This window comes from Caretta caretta, chromosome 1 (genome assembly GCF_965140235.1).
Source record: "Caretta caretta isolate rCarCar2 chromosome 1, rCarCar1.hap1, whole genome shotgun sequence".
In the NCBI taxonomy this organism is placed as follows: Eukaryota; Metazoa; Chordata; order Testudines; family Cheloniidae; genus Caretta; species Caretta caretta.
Genome location: NC_134206.1, coordinates 56567805 through 56593547, shown reverse-complemented (window position 1 = coordinate 56593547; position 25743 = coordinate 56567805). Strand labels below are relative to the sequence as shown.

The window sequence follows — 25743 nt, the reverse complement described above, 5'->3', positions numbered from 1 at the left end:
AAGGAATTTTGCATTTTGCCTGCTTGCATTGCACTGGGTGCTAAGCATTGCTCTGACTCCCTTTAACATATTATCCACACTTAAAAATTAGGCTCTGACATCTGGGAAAAGTGTCTTAATGGTCAAAAAATATTACACAACTTCTTGACTCACTTTATTTAATAGTCTAGTCAAACAGAGTAGTTGGACTGGGGATGCATGCACACACACTCTTGCATAGAAACTGGAACAATTTTGTATTTAAAAAGCTGCATTAAAATGAAATAAGATTTTGTATCACTTTAGTATATAAAGAGTGCAGTCTCACTCCTTTGAGTGGCATAATTGTTCATTTTATGCAGTTTTTCAATCTATAGAATGCACAAAGATCTGTCATGAAAATATGATGAAAGTAGAAAAGTATCTGTCATGAAAGTAGAAAAATATCCATTGATTCATGGAGTGTACTCAAAGTTTTTTTTGTTTTTTGTTTTTTAAATCACTTTGCTGGCAGCAAAATATGACTTCACTTTCAAAGGGACAGTTAATTTCCATGGTAATGTGACTTGCATTCTAGGGCAGGGGAAGAATGGATTTTGATGTAGGTTGGTACTCTGTTATACTTCAGTAACTAAGCAACCAGCAGATATACTTTATGCTTTATTTCCATAATAAATGTGTTTAAACTACATTTATTTGTGCTTTGCTTTCTTATGAGGTTTTTAAAATTCTGGGTTTAATTTCTGGCAGACCGTGTTGTACCAAGAGGCTTACAAAAATGTGCAGAATGTAGGCTGAAAGTCACTTACAGAGGATAGTTTGGCTCCTCCCATGCTCTAAATTCTTGATGCTAAATATTTATTCTGCTGCCTGAATTCTTTGTAAGCAAAAGAAACTTCTGAATAAAGATTAAGGGGTCCTGCTTCATTTCTGTTCATTCAGAAATGGCCAGTGTCAATGTAAATAAAAATATTGTAGATAAGCCATCTATTAGAGATGATGATTACTGAGGTTTTTAATAAGGCTCCAGTACTCTTCAGGGCACTACTGATTTAAAGAAAATGTAGCTTTTCAGCAAAGTAATGCAGCCCCCAAGATCTGAGTTCACTGCAGTGTTTTCTACTAGTCGAAGATGGACTGAGTGCCTTCTCCTATTCAAAGGATATTAAACTGCCAGGATTTATCATTATTCAGTAGCTCTCTAATAACTAATATAATTTTTTTAAAGTACAAACTAAAATATAAAGAATAATTTAAATTAAATGTGAACTTGGTTTTTTGCTGCCGGATTTGATGCTGAACACTGAGAAGGGAATTTTGGAGAACCAGATTCAAAGTGTCCATCTGTTCTAATAATCTAAATGGTGTATTCTAGAATCTCCTATAGAACTTTCCATTTAAAAAGCCTTGCAGAATAGGGTATGACAGACGGTCCTCTGCTAGCATAGTAGTGGTAAAACTGGTACTTCTAGATATGTGGGGGACTATCCCAAAATAAAAATATTCTGGGGGATGATAAAAGCAAATTCAAGGAAGACTAGGTTAAAAAATTCATCTGAACATAGCCACCTACTTGCTGGCAGTCAGTGAATTTCCAGATGAGGTAGATCTTGGCAGGTTTTGATTGCTGCTTGTCTTTCTATTGTTGCAGGCTGGTAGAAGCTTTATGTACACATGCTGTTGTGATAGTACAGCAAAGTATGTGACATTCTTGTCACAAACATACAAACCTAAAATTTAACAAAAATACGCCATACTTGTGTGATGGAGGGGCCAACATACTGAATGGATTACAAGGCTATAGGTAGGGTGACCAGACAGCAAGTGTGAAAAATCAGGACGGGGGTGGGGGGTAGTAGGAGCCTATATAAGAAAAAAAGACCCCAAAATTGGGACTGTCCCTATAAAATCGGGACATCTGGTCACCCTAGCTACAGACCAGGTTCTTTGTGGGGAGGCCACAGATAATCTAGCAGGGCCCAGAAACAGATAGAACCCTTTGGCCTCCCAGGAAACAAGCCTGGAGCATCAAAAGTAGAAGGCTAGTTCTTGGGTCTGGAAGTGGTTGAGCAGCTCAAATGCTGTACTACAAAAAGTCTGCTCCTCAGAGCTAACAGTACTAAGATCAGTGTATGCCTTTTAGTGGTGTGTGTTTTGACACTGGTCTGTTTGCTGCCTTTTTAAACACTTCTCTACTCTGAAGAGTAAGGGAAACCAATGACCGTGTTCGCTGCCTGTTTAAGTTTTACATCCTCCTTGCTCAAAAGAGGGAAAACCATTTCAACTCTCAGCTCGCTTGAAGGCTTTGCTTTAACGCTCTCCCAGAGAAAAGCAAGGAGTTTGTTGAATGAGGAGGAAGAAGTATGCTTAAAGGCAGGAGCATTTGGGAAGCAAACCTGGAATGCTACTACAACTCTAAAGAGCAGGGATGATTGGAGTTTGCTCACCTCGGTGCTAAGGGAGTGCTAGGAGATCACCATGTGACCACTTAAGTACCATTTATTAGACCCTAATAAGACTGTTGCTAAACTAACTAGCCTAATGTCCTCCACAAAAATCGGTCTGCAGTCATCACAATGGCATATTGACCTTATTTATGATTGTCTAAATTTACATTACCCTAGCATACCTGTTAGGTTTCTGTACTGACACTGTTAATAGCTGCTACTTGGTGGTTTGTACCCATTTCTGTATACTGAATATTGTGTGTGCAAGTTGTGACAGGGTCAGGCCAGATGGCTATAGGAGATTAATAGAAGGCAGATATATTAGCCCCAGACTAAGTAGGTCCCTTTTCCCTGGGTAAGGTAACAGGGAAGGTTCCAGAACAATCAGGAACCTTCTGGAAACAATTAAGACAGGCTGATTAGAACACCTGCAGCCAATCAAGAAGCTGATAGACTCAATTAAGGCAGGCTAATCAGGGCACCTGGGTTTTAAAAAGGAGCTCACTTCAGTTTGTGGTGTGCGTGTGAGGAGTTGGGAGCAAGAGGCACTAGGAACTGAGAGTGAGAACGCAGACTGTTGGAGTACTGAGGTGTACAAGCATTATCAGATACCAGGAGGAAAGTCCTATGGTGAGGATAAAGAAGGTGTTGGGAGGAGGCCATGGGGAAGTAGCCCAGGGAGTTGTAGGTGTTGCACAGCTGTTCCAGGAGGCACTCTAGACAGCTGCATTCCACAGGGCCCTGGGCTGGAACCCGGAGTAGAGGGCGGGTCTGGGTTCCCCACAAATCCTCCCAACTCCTGGTCAGACACAGGAGGAGTCGACCTGGACTGTGGGTTCAGAAAAACGGCCAAGCTGAGGGCTGCCGTGAAGCTCTAAGATAAGCAAATCCGCCAATAAGCACAAGACCCACCAAGGTAGAGCAGGAACTTTGTCACAAAGTCTACTAAAAAATTGATTAAGAGGAGACCATGAAATAAAGGCAGTTCCATTTAATGTTAATAATTTGTATTACCATAGTGCCCAGGAACCCTAACCATGGACCAGGATCCCATTGTGCTAGACACTGTAATAACACAGCAAAAAGCAGGTCCCTGCCACAAGGAGCTTAAATCTAAGACTATGTCTATGGCATGAAGCTTTACCAGTAACAGTTCTGTCAGCATATAGCAGCTAGCATAGCTATTTTGGTGGAGGTGTGTTCACATTTGGCTGCCTTTGCTGGTGCAGTGAGTCCCCACGGTGCCAGGTTGTATCAACAGCAGCTGTGCCGCACTGTGGGGAAGGCATCCCATTATCCCCATCGCCACCATCTGGCGCATTACTTTGTGGGATATGTTTGCAGGAACACTTGGTGATACTGAGGGAAATCAGTGCTCTCAAGGAGTTGTGGGAGTTTGGGGTCAAGTTCCCACAATTCCCTCTGGTCCATCTTGATATGTACTGTTTTTCTCATGCCAGTTTTCAGTCTGTCCACCACCTCACTGGCAAGCATGCATGCTGAACAGATCAGCTGAGCTCTTGGTGGCTGCTTACAAAACAAATCAGTCACCCTGTTTCTAATTTGCGGAACCACAGCTACGAGTGTGGCTGGCTGTGCGACGCTACGAATGAAAATACTAAGGGGAAGTGGATAATGTGGCTATTGAATGAAACTTGGCCAGCTGCTGTAGGTGGCCACTGGCAGTTCTGGGCCCATGCAGCAAGCACAAAATGGTGGGATCAGATTGTGATGCAAACCTGGGATGACCAGCGGTGGTGGCATAACTTTTGGATGCAGAAGGTCACATTCCCAGAACTGTGTGCTGAGCTCACCCGGTACAGGCACACCAAAATGGGAGCTGCTTTCACAGTTGAGAGAGTGGATGTGAGATGAGACAACAGATGGATATGGATAGAGGAGTACAAGGAAAGAATGTGACAATGTTGGTTAGCATGATAGACTGCAGTGTCAAAACAAAGTTGATTGATTTCCTTAAAATCTGTCAGGGTGTGTCTAATCCTTCACTTACTCATCTATACATGGCAATTAAACCTAAAAAGGTAATTTTAACCTAATGCATATCTTTTGAATAGTCCAAACTATAAGTCTTCCACTATTGACACTAACAAACCACCTCAGGTATCATTTTCTGAGTAGGATATGTTCCCAAGAGCTACATAAGGGGCATTCTTAGTTCAGTATATTTGTGTAATGTCCCAAGTCTATAACTCTCTGAATTATCTGATTTTTATGAATCTGAGGGGCACTACAGTACTGTGAGCCACTCCCAACCTTTGAACAAGAAATTCTGTAGTTCAGGTAGAGCCACCCAGTTTGCATACTATGAAATGTCCAGGTATCTAAAGGATGAATAACAATTAGATAAAAATTCAAATAATGTTGGACTAAAATCCATGTAACTTTCTCCACCTCCATACAACATGTTCAACCCTTTAAGTTAACTTTATAGCTGGTAAAAGGTGACAGATTGACAGTACTATGGACTGAATTCTGCTTTTCCACCAAAGGGGTACAGCAGCGCCACTATAGTCTCCTCCACCGCAACCACCCAGCCTCTAGCTTCATCCATGAGCTGGAGGGAGATGGGTCTTTGGCCTCTTTTTTAGGAGCCCTTTTGATTAGAATGTGGTTCATGTTGCTAGTAATTAGTTGTCATTGCTATCTTAATGACTGATGGATTAAATGAAATGTCTGATGGATTATATGAAATGTGTTTGTGGCCTTAGTCCACTTCCTAGTTGGCAAAAGTCAACATCAAAAATGCTATCACAGATGCCAGATAGTTTCAGTTATTATGGGGCATTCAGCAGAGATACCAAGGATTGGGATGGGCATAAAGAATTAACTGTCACCTTATCCCTAGATACAGTTAGTGATTGAGGCAGGCTAGCAGGGAATCATAGGGATTCTTGTATTTTGTTCTCTGGGCAAAATATTTTAGTTTCAAAGGTTATTTGTCTAGTAATTCTAATTAGCACTCACTTGAAAATTAATATGAATAACTTATTTTTCCTCTACAGAACTATCCGTGTGTGGCTGAAGAGAGAGAGTGGGCAGTATTGGCCTAGCATATACCATGCAATGCCATGTAAGTATTTTGGGATGTTCATTGTTTACTGTGTATTTGCCAACTGACTTCTTTGGGTCTGGACATGTACCTCTGAGCTTGTGACCTTTTTGGGAGCTCACAATTGTACGCTAGATACTATGCTTGAGCTAAGTGTCTAGGTTCTCTGAAGCTTGTTTACCAAGTTATGAACCAATACAAAATCTCCTGTCTTTTTAAAATGTAATATACATTATTTGATATTTTATAAACATCTCTTCTTTGTTTCTATTACTAGCTGAAGTGCTAGTAGTAGTGATTTCTTTCTAAAAGCAAAAGGCACAGTCCCTCCCCTGAAGAGTTGACAATCTAGTTCAGATACATGATGCAACAGTATGAGTTGAAGGTGGTGTAGGGAGTTCTGCAGAGGAAGTGGTGTCTCTCTTTTGTTGAGAGGGTCTAGAAGAGAGGATTGTCTGGTATGTGAGAAGAGGGAGGATATCCCCAGAGGTAGCATCAATGAAGATACAAAGAGGAGAGTAGGAGAAGAGAATGCATTGGGACTGGATTGGATAGCAATTTGAGATGAGCTCAATCTTCTGGTGTATGGGTTCTGATGGCATAAACAATTAATTAGATGCTGGGTAAGTGATGTGGCCACTCTGTCACAGCAGCAGCATCCGGAGATGTCAAGCACATCCATCCACCATCAGTGAGCTAAATAAAGAATGAAAATAGAAAGAAGTGAACAGAATTATAGACAGGAATAGAGTTTACAGAGCCTTGTAATTAAGGGGAAATCAGGAAAATCAGTAATGGGATTTAAAGTAGGCAGTGATCTGATCAGAACAGTGGGAAAAGGTGTGCTTATTTTTAACTAGACATCCTGGAGGTACAGGAAGGTGGAAGTTGAGGGAAGCCAGAGAGGAGAATGTTACAAAAATTAAGGGAGGAGATGATTGTGGCATTTGTCAGAGTTAAGCAGTAGAGAATGGAGAAGAGTGTGGGTTCCATAGATAATGATGTAGAGGAAGATCAGAAATGGATATTGCCAATGGAAAGAGGAGAAAAAGGGTGAGAGACACCAAGTTTCTGAACTGGAGCTGTGAGGGAGGCTAGCAGAATTTGGCTCCATTAGAAGGGAGGGGCAAACTGAGGGTGCGATATCCAGGTATGGAAGTTGGAAAGACTATTGGAGGTGAGTAAAGAGTAGGAGAGAATTCATGAGTAGAGGGGAAGATCTGTGTGTAAGGGAAAAAGAGTGGAGGATGGAGGACAAAGTCCTGAAGGACATTAATGGAATACTGGAGAGGCGAGGTGAAAGTGCAGCAAGAGGAAACTAGAATCGCTGAGTCTGGTGATGAATGAATGCTTGAACACTTTTATATACAAATGTAATGCAAATCACCAAAAGCCAGGAAACTCAGTGCAGTCGAAAATTCTGCCATTAAAGGGTCAGTCAAGACTGAGGAGTCTCAAGTAAGAACCTTTCAGATTTCACCCCTTTCTCCTATAGCACTATAACCTTTAAAATGCTTACTGGGCAAGAATCTGGTATTGGCTACTGCAGGATACTGTTCCTATAGGCCAGTGGTCTTCTCCAGTGTGGCAAATCTTAGCTACCTTCTAGAGAAGGGTTGCATTAGTTGTAGGGGGAAGTTTATAAATGATGTACACAACAGGGTGGCATGACTTCTTTGGTGATGCACCATGTTAAAGTCCTGTCAAGCTGCTTACTCCTTAGCAGATATGGCTCCTTAAGTGAGTTCACACAGATGTAACAGAAGTGGGGAGTGATTTTTAGAGAGGGTACAAGATCTAAGGCAGGTTTCTGCATGGAAACCCTAGGGAGAAAGCTTAAGCTGAGGCTGGTTTGTGTTGTGCTTATGAGTTACCAATAAAGAAGAAAACATTGGGATGGGTGAGAAGGGTAAGTTTGAGCTAAGTGTGTGGGGATTCTATTCAGAGCTGGGTGGAAACCCACCCTGCTTATAGTGTACTGAAAACCAAAACTATCCTGTGAATCTGAGTTATTAACATGTAACGCTCTTCCCATCTCTCTTCCTCCCTCAGCCTTGCTCTCCCAACCAGAGAATATTTACATGTTAAGTTGACATTTTAATACTTGCTGATTGACAGACCCATCTCTTTACTGGGAAATGCATTGTACCTACTCAGTGTTTAGTTCCCCAGTAATGGCTTGTAAGCTTGGGGTCTTAGTACAGCATTGTTGTATTGATAGGTTACTGACATCCTGCAGCAGGAGTATGCTATATTTTTTGACATGTTCCAAACAAAACAAAACATGCTCAACAGGGGAAACACCCCAGTTACCCTATTCGAGAAGGATTCCAGGTGTCCCTGGCAGGCCGTTTCTTCTAACCCCCATCTGTGTCCATGGGTGAGCTCGTGGGAATCTCGGTGCTTGACTGGTCTTTATATTCCGGTATGTTTTTGAGCAACATACTGGCCACATACTCTGCTGGGGTAAAACTAGGTAGCTCCATCAAAGTCAATGAAGCTATGCTGATTTATAACAGCTGCAGTTCTGTTAATCTGACCTAAGGAGTTGTGTTCCCTTAGCTAGCTCTGTCCGCTAGGACATCTGTTCCAGCAATGGCATTCATTTGCTTTGGCTAATATTGATTTCTTTAAATATTTGCATACATTTGTGTTTAAGATTTTTGTTACCTCTGCTCAGATCCCGTAGATCCAGAGGGTTGGGTTTTGTGTGTCTGCAAATGGTGGGTGTCCTGAGAAAACACTGGGGCATCTCATTAATTCTGTCTCAAATCAGTTCTGAGCAGGGCAATTGTAGATTTTCCTCTGTCTCCCTGTTCTGATCTTTCAGCCCAATTGACCTGTGGCATGTGAATCCTGCCGCCTGCACCACTTGTCAGGCTGTCTGAAATGACTCCCAGTTATGAGTGCCAATTTCAGGTCAGACTGTCAGGGCATATACGCCAAATTGGCGATATAGTCTACAATTAGATTTCACCAAACTAGGAACAAATATGCACTCCTGATCAATCTGTTAGTCTTACCATTTAGTCCCAAACAGTCCTTTTAGGCTCTTCAGCCTACCTTGCCACCGAGACAAGCTGGACTTTGTGATACTGGTCACTATACCAAATATCACATCTCATTAAGTGACTCCCAACCCCAAAGGGTCCGTCACTTACCCCAGGTCAATGGATACTCTTGACATCACACCAAAGACAATGCTGGCAGCCAATTTCTGTAGTAAACCTAACTAAAGGTTTATTAGTTTAATAATTAAAAAAAAAAAAAAAGAAATGAGTTATTGTGAGGTTTAAAGCAGGTAACATGCATTAACAGGTAAGTCAAAGTTTATAAGTCTACAATTCTTAACATTTTAGTAATCTGCTAAATTTCCAAAAGTTCCTCAGGGTTACCCAGAGTAATTCTAGGGATCCTTGTCCACTTGTTTAGTATTCCACCCTGTTAGCATCCAAAACAGTTCAGAGATACATGTTCAGTTGCTGAATCCATTCCTGTAGCGTCTTTCCAGGGAAAGCAATCTGGCAGGTGTTTTCATTCACAGCATGAACTCTTCTTTTACTGATTAAATATAAACACAGTGACACGTGCTTTGAAGTTAGTGACATTTTACATTTCTAATGCTCCATTCTCGTATGATGAGTAAACATAATGTAAGCGCAATGTGATAACTGGGAACAATCCTTCATTAGTTTTCATGAAGTTTACACCTCAAGAAAATTCTCATCTAAGTACTCTCTCAAAATTTTTGATCTACGGTTAATTAAGTACAGGGATATACATAATGTAAATCGACAGCAATCAACAGATTGTTGATAAGTGAAGACCATATCATTCACATTTCCTTTGAAATAAATTAACACTCAAGTGAATTAGTACGCTTAACGTTTCTTTGATAATCACACACAAGTAAATTGGCCTATTGCTCTGCCCTGAGCTGGCCTGTCAGCCTCACCCCACCCCCAATTTTGAGGAACATCTTGCACCATCCCCCTCACCCAATATCTTGGAAAACTTTGGAACTATTGAATATGAGTCATGCTGTTCTATCATTTCTTTCTAAGTACGTTCAAGTATAATCCTACGGCTGTGGGGTATTGCCTGCTGAATTGACACATTGTGTCTTTTCTATATCACTGTTTCTGAAAGCTATTGGATGAGACATGAGTGATTGTCGCTCCCACTGCCCACACACCTCTTACACCAGAAGTGACCTTGCTACCTGAGTGTGGAGTGGCATTGCTGTGTTCTTCACACAGTTCTTTTTTAGCTTCTCTAGCCAGGAGAAAGCAGCACTGGAGCGGTGACTGTCTAAGAAGACTGGTTAAGGATGTAGGTGTGGGAAAAGATGTCTCTTTGCTACCAGAATGTGCTGAAATCCCTGCTCCCAAGCATAGCCATCCCACTAGCATCACAAGAGGAAACAGACAATGAAAACGCAGACTTAAGAAGCACTACTGATCTATATGGCTAATAGGGATGGACTGAAAAACAAGCTAATATAGTTCTCATGTTCACTACATGTTAGTTGGCTTAGCAGCAGGCTTACAATGGGCCTCTAAAAGATAACTACAGGCAGCTCATCCTCCTCATGCACATGCATGAAGGCTTTGTTAGTCTTAAGCATTTGAGCACTGTTTAACCTTACTTTTGCCTGTAAATGGCCTTAAGATTATGAAAGGGATACAGTCTAGCAAAGAGAAATATACTAAGAGTGCAGAATGGATTATTACTGTAATAGAGGAGGGTGGAGTTTCAGTTATGTACCAAGAGGTAGCCTGCTCTGCCTATCTGATGTTAGTTTTAATGGTTTCAATACAAACTACTGTGATCTCGGGGAGAGTGAAATACGTTGTAAATGAGGATATGCGTTAGGTAGAAAAATGATCACTTTTAAATAAAATCCGTATTGGTTGAATCCATATTATTATCCTAGGGATAATAATTATGTAAAGCAGTGGTTGCCAAACCATAGATCACAATCGACTGGTCGATCCTGGAACCTCTGCCAGTCGATCGCGATCTCTGGCCGTTAAAAGTCCTGCGGCACAGCGCAGCTAAGGCAGGCTCCCTGCCTGCCCTGGCCCCGCGCCACTCGTGGAAGCAGCCAGCACGCCCCTATGGGAGCAGGGTTCTTTGTGTGCTGCTCCTGCTTGCAAGCACTGTCCGCACAGCTCCCATTGGCCACTTCCGGGAGCGGTGTGGGGCCAGGGCAAGCAGGGAGCCCGCCTTAGCCCCACTGCGCTGCCAACTGGGAGTCACCTGAGGTAAGTGCTGCCCAGCGGGAGCCCGCACCCCAAACCCCAACCCTGAGCCCCTCCTGGAGCCAGCACCCCAAATCCGCTCCTGCACCCCAACCCCCTACTCCCTCCTGGAGCTTTCACCCCTCACGCCTCCTACACCCCAACTGTCTGCCCCAGGCTTAGTCCAGAGCCCCCTCCCACACTGTGAACCCCTTGGCCCCAGCCCAGATCCCACACCCCCCCCCCCCCCCCCCGAACCCCAAGCTCCTATCCCAGCCTGGTGAAAGCAAGTGAGGGTGAGCAAGAGCGAGCAACGGGGAGGAAGGGATGGAGTGAGTGGGCGGGGCTTTAGGGAAAGGGGAGGGCTTCGGGGAAGGGGCCGGCTAGATCACTTTAACTATATTGGTACAATTAAAGCAGTTCAACCCCCTAGGGTGAATGTAAATAAGCCAGTAAAAAGGTGCTTTATATGAGAAAGGGGAATCAGGTGCATTTACACTATGGGTGGTATGAATAGAAATAGTTATACTAGGCCTATGTTGTTTAAGTGCTTTTGAATATTTATACCCAAAAGTGTTTTGTTTTTTTTTGGTCAGCTCCATTACTGACACATTGTTTATATGTGTTTTGGAAAAAGCATGACTTGAAAAAACAATGATTTGTCAAAATCTGATTTTCTGTGAACTGTTAATGGTATTTGCAACGGTAGTAGAAGTTATTTAGATTAGACCGTAGCTAGCACTGGACCTAAACTGTAGGGTGAGAGTGGTATTAAGGATTTTATATAATCTGGTATGATACAAATGTTTTCATGAAGTTTCTTTAAAAGAATAATCATTTGCCTTAAACACTGCCCTGCAGTGTTAGAAATCCAGACATAACAGCATTGTGCCAATGCACCAGTAGTTGAAATGACCTCTTAACAGAAGGTGAAACTGACCAGTTTCGTTTCACTGCTTTGAAATTGCTTTAAATCCACTAAGTAAATGGCAAAATGATGAAAAGTAAACTTTTCTATTTACCAGTTTCACTTTGATAATCTCTGGTGGTGTTAGTAGCACCGACAAAATACTTTTCATTGTGACAGCTTCCTTTTTTAACTGAAGCCTTTTTTCTTTGTTCGTTGAACATCAGGTTAGACATTCCAAAAAATAAAGTGAAAAAACAAGTAATCAGAGCCACTCTCAGTCTACTTGATTGACTGTCTGTCTGTGCTCTTTGAGTTTCTGTTGCCATAAATTATTCTGTATTCTCCCCTCAGTAAATAAATCAATACAATTCTAAACTCCATATGGTGGTGCAATTTCAGTTAAATGTCCAACACAAACTTTTTTGTATTGTCTTTTCTTCATTTGATTATGCCACGAAATAAAGAACATGGAGGATCCACTGGATTGATGAATGTTTTGATACCAGTCTAGAGTGTGTGTTTAAAACAGTTGAGAAAACAAGTTGCAAATATATAGGGTATTCACTAGTTATAGAAACAAGTGCACACACCTAGTTAGGGGTCAGGGGGAGGGCTACAAAAAAACAGAACAGGAAAATCCAGTGAAAAGCAGTACTAAAAATATTTAGTTATTTATTCCTGTGTTCAATATAAAATTAATGGTAAAAATCAGAAGGAGCAAGAATTCCTGGCCCCTCTGCTAAAATTGCCAGTTGTAATGTCGAACTTGTCCTGCAGAAACTTGATTGAAACTTCAGCTACAGTATTAAGAGGCAAAAAACCAAAACTATCACTACACACCTAAATTGGATTAAAAAGGCGGTTTATAAACCACGAGCAAATAGAACCCTAATTCTTAATAGAAAATTCTGACTCTACACCAACATGTTAACATCACCAGATTCTCAAAAGAGCCTAAGAAATCTTTTCAAAAGCAAGTTGCAAGAGTATATCCTGAAAATTTGTAGTGTGGTAGTTGTCTAGGATAATGTGTTTCTAGGGTATTAGATGGAATATTTTTATCATACTTTTTAGTCATTGGTTACGATATAATCTATTTATAATAGAGATGCTTGACAACTGTAGTTCCATTATGGACTATCAGTCTTTAATTTTGTTGAAACTCAATGACATTTCAGTCCATAGGAGTTTCCTACTTCAAGAATTTAAACTGATGGGATGTAAACCTTAGAAATAATTTCTTACTTTATAGCTGAAGATCAGAAAATGTAGAAAATTAACTTCAATCATTCTGTTAAATCCACAAAAACTTTTTAAAACTGAAATGTCTTTAATATTCTTTGAGGGGTCGGTGACCCCACAACTGCTCTTGTATAACATTTTCTGTTTAAATAATTTAATTGGGGGGGGGAAGTGGATCATGAAGTAAGGAGTAGTTATATGTCTACTCATTTATTTCCTGATGTAACAGGGTTTATTGAATAGCGTTGCAGGAAGAGTATGTTTATGCTTTTCTATCATAAGGGGTAAAATAAAGAATAGCATCGTAAGTGTGTTAACTAGATAGGGACTCCAGAGCTTCAAGATCAATGAGAATCATGGTTTTGTTAACTTCATCAACATGTTCATTTTTTTCAGCTCCATGTTCATGCATGTCTTTTAACCCGGAAACAAGAAGGCTGTCCGTAGGTCTAGACAATGGTTCAATCTCAGTAAGTACATATAAATAAGATTTCCCATTGAAATACTTCCCTTTTGAGAAGTATGTATATATTATTGTGCTGAGGAATTTTAATTAGCATTGGCTAAATGACAGACTAACATTGATCCTAGCTACTAATGACACTGACCGCTCTAGTGCAGAAAACAGAAGACCCATGACAAATTTCAAACTAGCTGCTATATAAACTTGAGTTGGGTTTAGAGGAATTAGGGAACTAAACAAATTGTATGGGTTTACTTGTCCAATAACAAGTTTTTAATTTACCAACTTTGATCAAATTATTAATCACTTGTCTAAATTGGTCTCTGAACACAGCAAATGAGCGTAAAGTTACTCTCAGATCCATATGATGCATCTCAACTCATACAGCTAGCTCTTTATATGGAATGTATAGCACTGTTTCAGAGCACTGTACAAAGACTGGTCCTGGTTACCCTCTTGTTAATACAATGTCATACAGGTATAATTCTCCTTTGTGAGAGACAGCTTCCTTCCATGGAGTCCGTTCTGATTTACAGCAGTGTGAACGGGTCCATTCTCCTTCAGTAACTTCTGAGATATGTATTCATGCATGTAAAGAGTTCAGAATATTGAAGCAGAGATCTGCCATGTGGATCAGAGGGGTCCCACTATTGCCACTGGATTGTAATTATTATGGAAACTGTTACTTGGGGGTCTGACGAGACTAAAAACTGTTTTTAGGGGCTCAGGTGGCAGTGGTGGTCAGAGGCATTCTGTCATTCTTTCAAATGAGAATCCTGGTACAGTTATCTGTAGCTTTGACATTTCACGGTCAGACCTTTGCCATGTGCTTTACAGGGGGCCATATCTTAACATTGATTTGGAAGCTGGAACAAGTGCCAAAGTTAGCCCACCTTCTTGGTAAGCATGGTGTCCTATAGAGAGCACAGGGCCCCCGTGCTTTGGGACCTGCCCTGGTTACCTGTGAGCTCTCTGGTAGGTTTTAAGGTGCTGGCTTTGCATTATGAAGCCTGAAATGACCTGGGAACGCCTGCCTGAGACTGCATCTCCCCATTATATTCTGCTACAGCTGCAGTCAGCAGAAGTGCAGATGCTAAATCCTCATTAATCTAATACAGAATGAGGAGTGTTCTCTGTAAGGGCTTCAGGGAAGCGTTCCCTCCAGTCTGATCTAGTTTGCATTTGTCGTCTTTCAGCACACACTGCACTTGTTTCACCTGGCCTTTGAGAAGAGGGACGGGGTTAATATGCTGACCAGCATAATGGAGTGTTGGTATTTTTGCTCCAGAGTGTGTGAAAGGGGGGGTTGATTGAACTGTGTTTTGAGTTTGTAATTCTAAATAATTGACAGGGCACTTGGATCCTCTAGGAGGACACATGTTGTTTATTCTAAAGAAAGTAAATTGAGAAAAAATATGCTGTTTTTAATCTAAGAGATTGTATTTTATTAGGTTTGTTGGTATAGGGCTACATCTACACACACATTCTATTCTTTCAGGCTATTTTTTCCTTGTGTTGGCCCTTTAAATGCTCTGCCAGTACCAGCATGTTCTACTAGCAGCAACAGCAAAAATCAGATAGCATACAGATGTTTTGTAATATTCCCCCAACATCTGAATTAGTCAGGCATTCAGAGGAATATCTGATGGCTGCTTTCTGAACCATTAGCAGTTATGTTCTAAAATAATTCTAAAATGTTCTAAAATATAGAACAAAATTTCTGGGAAATATTCCAAGATAACCAACTTTTGACTCAAAGTCCAGACTATTTCAGTACAGGGCAGGGAAAAAATGCTACTTTCAGAAATAAAGGAAATGTGTTAAAATACTCTCTCTACGTGCACTTTCAAAATGAGACTGATTCCAGTAATATGTCTGGCATTTTGGTGAATGGGGTAGTGTATTGTAAGAAGGAGGGTGTTTGTATATAGAGAGGCTGCATTACTGTCAAAATCAGTAGAGGGACAGATGTTCCACCAGAGCTGGTGAAAAAGAGCTGGAAGACTGGTGGCTGAGATGAATTACTGTTATGTTTCCATTTAACTTAACCTCTAGCCAAAAGTTAATTAGAATCGTTCGCCCATTTGTCATGGAGTAAAACGAAGTGGATGATAAACTTCCCTCCTTTCGCTCCTAGAAGTGACACAAGTGGTTATTTTCAGCCTTTATAACTTGTCAGCTTGGAAGTTTAAATTTATAAGCAGAACCTTTAGACAAGATGACAGATTATGAGTCACAATGATTGATTTTAATCACTGCTAGATTGCATACTTCCTTAGGAAATGGTGGCACTTAAAACAAAATCATGTTGTATTTTCTTCTTGTACTCCCATTTTGCAACCCCTTCCCCAAATCTTGGCCTGAAGTGGGGAAAGCTGTTTTTGAAGAGTACTTCTCATTCCATTGCTCACTCCAAATCTTTAGGTCTATTTCAGGTCCCTTAGAAGCTAAGGGACTCTTCCCTCCAAAAGCAAACTTTCTGCTCCAACATGAAGGAGAATTAAGCTTTGAAGGAGATGCCAGTCTCCCACGCAAGTGGCTGTGAAGAAGAAACCTCCTTTTTTATAAAGGTATCTTAAAAGCTCTGCCTCCCTTAATGGTAAGGACATTTATACACTATAACTTATTCTCCTACTGTTCTTGTATGCAAGCAAAGATCTTGCATGAACTCAGGGCTTGTCTTCATGAGCACCTAATGCATGGCAGGCTAATATATGGCAGACTTACACTCCAGCTTGATGCAAACTCGGCATTTGTGTGGACGGCAAGCCCTCAGTTGGGCCTCAAGGAAAAGATCCCATCAAACACCCCATTCAGAACAATGACTCTTTACCATCAGGAAGAATTTATCTTAACATCTTCTATCATTTGCTCCTGCTAGATATTTAGAGACTTAGTCGTATGAAGCACTTTCAATGTCTGTAACTGAATAACTGATGATGGCTTGCTCACCCAGATTGTGGCAGTTAGAATATCTCTTTCCTCTAGAGGCAAGAAGATTAAATCGTAGTTTACGTCACCCTCCTACCCTGTTGATTCGTATTCTGTACAGAATACGATACTTCAAAACTTGAGATCTTAAACTTTATTTTGTTTCTAGAATATGCCCTGCGAATTCTACTATGCAAACTAGATCAAGGAGACTGTTTTAAATCCAGAATGAAAATCCTACTTCAAATCCAAACTCTGTGCAGCAGCCCCAACTTTCTGCATTTTCTGAAATATTTTAATCCTTAATATCCTTAATCCTGAGCAATATTTTCCGGTTTAAGAAAAAGAAACCACTTTGATCATCTTTCATAATGTCCCTTGGGGGATAAACAAACCTTACTGTTGACTATGCAATTACAGTTATCTTTTAAAGAGCCTTCGTCCTTTTCTAATCCTGAAGCCAATCTGTTTACCCCTGGGGGAATGTACTAACTAACCCACTCCAATAAAAATGCGGTCAGCCACCCTTTTAAATAAGAGTCTAAGATGGAACCTACCTCTGGATATCTGTGTCCAAACTGTATCGTCTGTCAAGTGGGATTATGAGATCCTTGAGCCGAAGTCCATTTTTTCTGCCTCTTCTACAACACTGAACACTCTGTTGGTAGCTAAAATAAATAATGTGTGAGGATAGTAGATTCTGAATCTGCTCATCGGATGTCAGGAGAGTACTATTAGGATGCCTATGTGGCCAAATTCAAGATTTTCAGATGGGAAAAGATTAAAATGAAATTCACAAAGGATGTTACTTTAATTAAAATTTTGAGGGAAAATATTGGCCTCTCTATCTCAACTTCTATTCAGAGGTCTATCTGTGGCAATGCTGATGCCTATACTGCACCAAATAAGACAAAATCATTCTTGCCTACTCAAGATTCTTCTCCCCAGTTCATGAAGGCTTTTGTAGTGGATTCAGCACTGGAACAGTCTTCCAAGGGAGTTTGTGGACTCCCCATCATTGGAAGCTTTTAAGAACAGATTGGGCAAACATCTATCAGGGATAGTCTAGGGGTACATAGTCCTCCCTGAGTGCAGGAGGCTGGAGTTAATGACTTCTCAGGGTCCCTTCCAGCCCTACATTTTTATCATTCTGTATCTAAAACCAAATCAGACTGATGTTTGAAGGGTTCATCATAGCAAACAGTGTAGGTAAGAAGAGTCTATCAGACTTCTGAAGAGCCCAATTACCTTGCCAACCAAAAATTTGTTTATAGCAGCAACTTCCATCCTGATAGGCAGTATGTGTAACCAATGTGGGCATTCAGAATTGTAAGTAGATGTGGAAGAACTCTATTTAAACAAACAAACAAACAGCTTTTTGTTTACAACCCATTGTTGCTAGCCACAGAAGAGCAACAACCAGCTATCTTGGGGTCCATCTTTGTCAAATGTATCCGCCTCCGATTTAAGTAGTGATAGGTCCGATCCAGATGCATTTCCCTAAACACACATGCACCTCGAGTGGTCAATTAAGTGTTGCCAATTTAGTTGTTTTCCAACCCCCCCTGTAAATTCAAACACCTCTTCTAATTTTGTCAAGGTTCCTCCCCCACTCTGAACTCTAGGGTACAGATGTGGGGACCTGCATGAAAAAACCTCCTAAGCTTATCTTTACCAGCTTAGGTCAAAACTTCCCCAAGGTACAAAATATTCCCCCCGTTGTCCTTGGACTGGCCGCTACCACCACCAAACTAATACTGGTTACTGGGGAAGAGCTGTTTGGACGCGTCTTTCCCCCCAAAATACTTCCCAAAACCCTGCACCCCACTTCCTGGACAAGGTTTGGTAAAAAGCCTCACCAATTTGCCTAGGTGACTACAGACCCAGACCCTTGGATCTTAAGAACAATGAACAATCCTCCCAACACTTGCACCCCCCCTTTCCTGGGAAATGTTGGATAAAAAGCCTCACCAATTTGCATAGGTGACCACAAACCCAAACCCTTGGATCTGAGAACAATGAAAAAGCATTCAGTTTTTTACAAGAAGACTTTTAATAAAAAATAGAAGTAAATAGAAATAAAGAAATCCCCCCTGTAAAATCAGGATGGTAGATATCTTACAGGGTAATTAGATTCAAAAACATAGAGAACCCCTCTAGGCAAAACCTTAAGTTACAAAAAAGATACACAGACAGAAATAGTTATTCTATTCAGCACAATGCTTTTCTCAGCCATTTAAAGAAATCATAATCTAACACATACCTAGCTAGATTACTTACTAAAAGTTCTAAGACTCCATTCCTGGTCTATCCCCGACAAAGACCAGCATATAGACAGACACACAGACCCTTTGTTTCTCTCCCTCCTCCCAGCTTTTGAAAGTATCGTGTCTCCTCATTGGTCATTTTGGTCAGGTGCCAGCGAGGTTACCTTTAGCTTCTTAACCCTTTACAGGTGAGAGGAGCTTTCCCCTGGCCAGGAGGGATTTCAAAGGGGTTTACCCTTCCCTTTATATTTATGACAAATTTCAATTCCTGGGGAAAGGACTGAGGAAATAACCCTTACAGTTTGTGGCAGATGTGTTCTGAACTTTGTGGGTGACCTCTATCTTTATGATGGACGAAGCCAGAAAGTTGCCTAACAACAACTGGAAATCAGTTGCTTTTACAATAGAACCATATTCCATGAAAATAGCAAACTAATATAGGGTTAGAAAAATGAACATTTACCTTTGTAGAGTTTTTAAAAATGAAATCCAGTGTTCTCAAAGTGGAGACTAAACAAAACATATAGGTGCAGTAGGCATGAATTTTGTGAGCAGGGCACTCTATATTAAAATACCTGTCCATTGGAGCAACCAATTCAATCATTTTTGACAAGGATAGGGGAATGAAAATGCAGTAAAAGAAAACAATGGTCAAAAGTCAGAAGGGAAGCAGAAAATTAAAAAAAAAAAAAAGTTGGGGAAACACCCAAGAATGTATAAAGGAGAATACAAAGCAAGAATGAGATGTAGCTGTGGATTTTGTATGGAAAGGAAGAAAAGATGGGTGAAACACAAAGATAAATACTATGGATTGTGTTCAGGTTAATGGAACCTTCTTATACATTGCACCTCCTGTTTTTAAGAAAGGAAAAGGGGGTTAAAGTTTGTGTATAATGATAGTTTGTCTATTTTATATCTCTGTATTACACAATGGATGGATATTTGCTAGTATTAAAGCATAACTAGGTAATCAATACATTGGTAATCCTTAGTCCGTTTTCACCTTTGCTAGACAGTGACCATAGTATTCCCTATACCAGAACGCCATAATACTTTGTTACAAAAGCATTTGAAAAGTCTTTCACTGAAGACTAGTGATTAGTATGGTCATGTTTCAGAGTCGCAGCCATGTTAGTCTGTATCTGCAAAAAGAACAGGAGTACTTGTGGCACCTTAGAGACTAACCAATTTATTTGAGCATAAGCTTTCGTGGGCTACAGCCCATTTCATCGGATGCATAGAATGGAACATATAGTAAGAAGGTGTGTGTGTGTGTGTGTGTGTGTGTGTGTGTGTGTGCAAAATATATATATATAATATACACATACAGAGAACATGAAAAGATGGAGTAAGAGGCTAATTAATTAAGATGAGCTATTATCAGCAGGAGAAAAAAACTTTTGTAGTGATAATAAAGATGGCCCATTTAGACAGTTCACAAGAAGGTGTGAGGATACTTAATATGGGGAAATAGATTCAATATGTGTAATGACCCAGCCACTCCCAGTCTCTATTCAAACCCAAGTTAATGGTATCTAGTTTGCATATTAATTCAAGCTCAGTAGTTTCTCGTTGGAGTCAGTTTTTGAAGCTTTTCTGTTGCAAAATTTCCACCTTTAAGTCTGTTACTTAAAGGCCAGAGAGGTTGAAATGTTCTCCTACCAGATTTTGAATGTTATGATTCCTGATGTCAGATTTGTGTCCATTTATTCTTTTGTCTAGAGACTATCCGGTTTGGCCAATGTACATGGCAGAGGGGCATTGCTGGCACATGGTGGCATATATCACATTTGTAGATGTGCAGGTGAACAAGCCCCTGATGGCATGGCTAATGTGTTAATGTGTTTGTAACCTTTGACTGACAGGCTGTAATATTCATTAGTCTGACCTCAATTTTAGTAGATCATATCCAGTGCCTTGGTATAATGGCCTCTTTTAGAGGAAGATTGTTCTTTTACTATGGTGAAATGGTTGTCTGAGAGGCATTTTACTGTAGGCTGATTTTGGATTAAAGTGGCCACCATTTTAAAGAGTTAACATAGACCTACAGCTGCTTCACAATGAGATCTGAGATTACCCTGGTTATTCTGTGAAATTTAGAAGCTATTGGGAAACATTGGCTTTTTTAAATAACAAGCAAGTCTCTAGTCAAAAAATGGCTTTTATTATTTTTATATACAATATACTTTGCTTTACAAATAAGATTGTAGCACTAGTCTACCATTCATTGTTTTGGCAGTTCTTGCAAATTGGATACCCCAATACTCTGTAGCTTTTAAAACTTCATTTATTTTAAACATTTTTACTTATAGTCTCATTTTCCCCCTTACTCTGTGCTACCTTCACCTATTTCAATCTCTATGATCCTCTCCCCTTTCACTGGAGTCACAATAAGGATGATTTTCCCCCCATTGTCACTGTTACACTTTTTTTTCTCATGAAGTCTCTCAACACTTGCTGTCTTGTGAACTTTTAGCTTTCTTTCACTTGCTCATGGGTGTTGACTAAGCCTGTACCCATTTCATGCACCTACAGTATTCCCCATGAAAGGACTCAATGAGCTTCAGCCCCAAAGTTATGCCATACTGCCTGAACGTGTCACCTTCACTTGTTTTTTGTCTAGTCCATTATAAGTCACTTTTTTAGTGTCTGTGCCCACCTTCAATCTGAGAATGAATTCATGTGATCCTACCACAAAGCACAAACTCTGAGATCTGGGTATTAGACCACTGCAATCCAGTATCACAAGACTTCTATCTGATTCTTTTCATTGAGGTCAGTTAGTTTCCCATATTTTGATCTGTTCTTTCTCAAAACGCAAGCAGACGAAGGACACTGGTGCTCCCTGTCAATAGTAACGTGCGTGGGGTTTGCTGCTCTGTGTTCCAAAGGCTGGAGACTGTTCCTCGGGTTTTCTTGAATGCTGATATTTTCATAAATAGTTTTTAAACTGTTAATGTAGCTGCTGCTGCTGCTTTTTAAAATCAGCACAAACCTGAGCAGCATTGAGAGGCTGACAACCTCCTCTGATACGAATGCTCCTGCAACTGGCAAAACAAGTGCTTGAGACTGAGGATCCAAACCACTCCTCCTTTCCCACTGAGAGAGAGCTTGTAATAATCCATGGCATCCCACATGTACACAGATTTAACTGTTCACAGCCTCATGTAAACACCAAAGAAGGAGAAATATTGAGTTTAAGGATGGTAAAATGGGATATAGAATCACCAGTGGTATGAAATTAAGCAGAAGGAAATATGGCCTTAATATCTATGAAAACTTCCCAGCACACAGATCTGTTGAGATTTAAAACTAGATGGAACACAATGAGGAATAATCTATCACTGGTAAGGGTTTGGACAAGGGCTGTTGCGTCTCTAAATTGAATTAGAGGTACCTGGGCTCTGACCTATTTTTAACCAGGAGAGGGCAGTAGTATACAGAGACACACATTGAATTGAAGCCCCAGTCGGCTTGAGAAGCTAAAGTACTTGGGATGCACTTGATTCCAGGTCTCCCATTCCCTGGCATGCATGTTGTTGGCTAATAGCTAAATCATTAACTTGGGCCAGCTTGCTTTTAAATTTTTTGGTTGCCAGTTTTTCCACCTCCATTTCATTCAAAGTCACTATTGTGAAATCACTTATTGGGCAGATTGCAAAGGTGAAATACTCTGCTAGTAGTCAAATTTACTAGTCAGTTACTTATTTTAAAGGAAACCATTTATTTGTATTGGACAACAAAATACATATAATAAAGCTAGTGTTGAATTTGAACTTGGTAGAAATTTTTCATTTTATGTAAATTAAAATAGAGAACAGACTTATTTGCAAATATTTCACATTTCTAAACATTATTTTATTTTTAAAGGAGTTTATTTTATCAGAAGATTACAACAAGATGACACCAGTGAAAAGTTACCAGGGTAAGAAATGCAATCAGTCTTCGTTAGCAGAGTTATATTTTACGTTTGTTAATGTCATCAATTGGTTTTTCAAAAAAACAAACCTTTTTCTCTTTTGCCGTAGAAAGGAAGAAAGTGTTATTTCCTATAATTCTTGATTTACTAATATAAAACCTTGGTTTGTCATTGGATTGATACTATACTGTGTTTATGCTGAGCTTACAGGAGTGAAAAAAACAATGACTTGTTTAAAATGTTTTAGTCAGAAATGTGTTGGTGTTTTTTTTCCCCTGGACAAATTCTTTAAAATCCAGTCTTTCTATCTGAATCTTGGGCAGTCCAGCATATCTAATGAAGTGATCTAAAAATCCTGTCCCCTTTTATCTTAAATGCCCACATATATTTAGAGACCAGTCTCTCATTACATTTTGAAGTATCCATATCTTAATCCAAGATCAAGCAATATTAATCCATACCTTCCACCTAATAGCATTGTAATGTTCACTAATGGGCTCTTCAAAAAGACCTAGCTGTCCTTACTCTTGTTTAAGTCATAAAAGTGTTTTATACCAGTATTCATTATAAATTCAATGTCAACGGATGACTATTGTGTAGTCTTTTTTTTTCTTGTATCTCTTCCTTTGACATGTAGGTAATGCTATACTGCATGGTATAAGTATGGTGTTTCCACATAGAAACCCTTAACGCTGTTAGTGTTCAAAAGATGAATGTGAATTATTTCAAAGTTCTGTGTTTAGAAAGGTTAAAAATAAGACCATCATTCCTTCAAGAGATGATGCTTTGGGGGTCACTTTGTTACATAACCCTGAAAGCTTAAAAAGAATCTGGATCTTCAAGAATGAAGATGAAACACACTTTTGTGCTTTAAAAGTCTTACTTCAGATCGCTTTCACTTAAGCTCTCTGTGTGTTATAACATCAAGCAAGAAAATATAAGTAGGTTTATGTTAATGTGTACTGTACACAAATAGAATCAAAGTAAGATGTATGTGCATATCTTAAGACTCTGGATTGGTGTTAATTATAAAAAATCTTGTACTGCGTCATATCTTCTGACTAATGTGCTGTTAAGGCCCTGATCCACTTACACACATGCCTTAGTTGATTTAGATTAAAAATGTCTCATTGACTGCAATGGGACAATAAGCTTACATGGATGCTTTGGAGGCTGCAGGATCAGAGCCTAAATGAAATTCATTGGTTGGGGAGATGAATAGTGAGCTGAAATCTTCCTTGTCCTGCTACCCTACCACCTTTCTCAATGCCCATACATGTGTCTACGTTCACATACACTAATGTGTACATACAGATTTCTTGCTATTGCTGAATTAGTGTTCAGTACTACCATTGCGTGAGAATGCTGCAGTATGATGCAGTGTAACTGATGCAAGGGAAATTCTCATATTTCCCCCACCCATTGCAGCAGGCTTACCAGAGGGGGACCACTCTCTGTATCTCAGTGAGATCAATAGATGAAGGCTGGCACTTCTGACCAATTAAGTACAGAGTGTATTGCCTTAAAAAAAAAATTCAGTCAGTCTTATGTGCTCTCAGTCCCACTTCCATGGTTACAAGATGGGTTTGGAAGCCTATAGGAATAGGAGCGGTCCAAACTCTATTGCAGGTTGGAGCAAATGCAGCTGGATGGGACATGTTCCTGGTACAGCTTAAGTTTTAGCCCATTTGCTACAGAAGTTTGGAGGCCACTGTTAGAGCCACATGTGTTAATTGTGTTACCAGGCCATGAGGAACCTGATCTTGAAAAGTGGGGAATCTAGTGACAGATGTTTACACACATTTTACACCCTTGACTAGAACTAATCCCTCCATAGGATTCAACAGACAGTATGCATATATTTGTGTAGTGTATGCAACAACAAAAATCTGCCAGTCTTTATTAGAGGATTGTGTTCTGAGTAATTTTGCTTTTTTTAAAAAAAAAAAAAATCTGTTTAGAAAACAGCTGTAAAGATATTTGATCTCTGTCCAGTGTCAACTTTCACATAAACTGATACAAGCAGCCTGCTTTGCCTGATGTATGTCTCAAGGTCCTAGAACTGTAGTAAACCAGTAGGTTTGTGTATTGAGGAATATGGCATTCACTGTTATGATACAGCTGGGAATACATCTGTAAGTTTTTTTTTCAAACCACTTTTTTTTTACTTAAATCAGCACTTCACAGTTCAGCCCAGAGGTCACTGATTTAAAGAATCAATGATAGGTTGAGCTCTGTTTCTTAGGTTAAAAGCTCTTGAGGGTTTTATTTATGTAGGAGTACAAATCTATTTGTTCAGCTGTTTTATTGATACTGACCAGCTGTGATCTTTATATAGCACATTTTTCAACATCCTGTTTCAATAATTTTCCTGTGTCATATGTGTGCGCAGTTTTCATGTGTACTGTTTCCATCTCACCTGTAACATCAAGTGGTCGGACAGCATACCAAAGGTGCCCCTGCATGACTAGCATTAAATCTGTGATCATAGAGGGGCTACTTGGCTGGTCTGGTCACCTCGTGTGCCTGGATGATATGACTCCCCAAAGCCATGTTTTATGGACAGTTGAAAACGGGAGCACATGTGCTAGGAGGCCAGTGAAAGTGAAAAAGCACAGTCTCAAAGCTGACCTAAAGGCTGACCAAGTCAACACAAATGCAGAGGAAACTGCTGCTGCCGATGGCAGCAGGCCTATTGGTCTGCCATTAAAGCCATGGAGAACAGCAGAACAGAAAACGACAAAGATAGGTGGGAGTAAAGAAAGCAGGCTGTGGCAAAAACATGCAGCCACATCTGCCTGGCGTGCAGACTCATTTGCAGACTCATTTGCAGATCCCTCATCGGTTTCCATTCGCACAAGGAGATGCACTGAAACAAACTGACTCTGATTTGTCATCTGTGACCAGGATTCCAACAGTGTGTGCACAGTGCTAAAACTCTTCTTTAGTTTAAGGCTGTGTCTACGCTAAATCTTCAGAAAACCTGTAATTGCACTTCCACCTGTGCAGTCCCACCAGTGATAGTAATGGTGGGAGTGTAGACAGGGCATGGGCATTTGTACCACTAAGTTATCTAAGCCTGCTCATAAAAATCCCAGCCTAGAGCCCTGCCCATGCTAGCATTCCCAGTGGTGATACTACAATGATGGGATTTTTCCTGAACAATGCAAGTGTGAGCAAAAGTATATTACAGTAGAACCACAGAGTTATGAACACCTCAGGAATGGAGGTTGTTCGTAACTCTGAAATGTTCATAACCAGGGCCATCCCTA

At 40.2% G+C, this 25743-nt stretch overlaps 1 protein-coding gene across 8 annotated transcripts in view; it reads left to right on the top strand.

Moving 5' to 3' along the window:
- Positions 1-25743, top strand: part of WDFY2 (WD repeat and FYVE domain containing 2) — a 146667-nt gene that overhangs the window by 58862 nt on the left and 62062 nt on the right. For 5 of the 8 annotated variants that reach the window (XR_007356501.2, XM_048848918.2, XM_075128284.1 and 2 more), the window contains exons 2-4: positions 5450-5517; positions 13288-13361; positions 22423-22477. Coding sequence is in view for 6 of the 8 variants with exons in the window: in XM_048848918.2 (XP_048704875.1) it covers positions 5450-5517; positions 13288-13361; positions 22423-22477 (197 nt within the window). In the remaining 2 variants the exon portion in view is untranslated. Of the gene's footprint in view, positions 1-5449; positions 5518-13287; positions 13362-22422; positions 22478-25743 lie in introns of those variants that run through there. The other 3 variants (XM_048848972.2, XM_048848982.2, XM_048848961.2) reach the window with 3 other exon arrangements.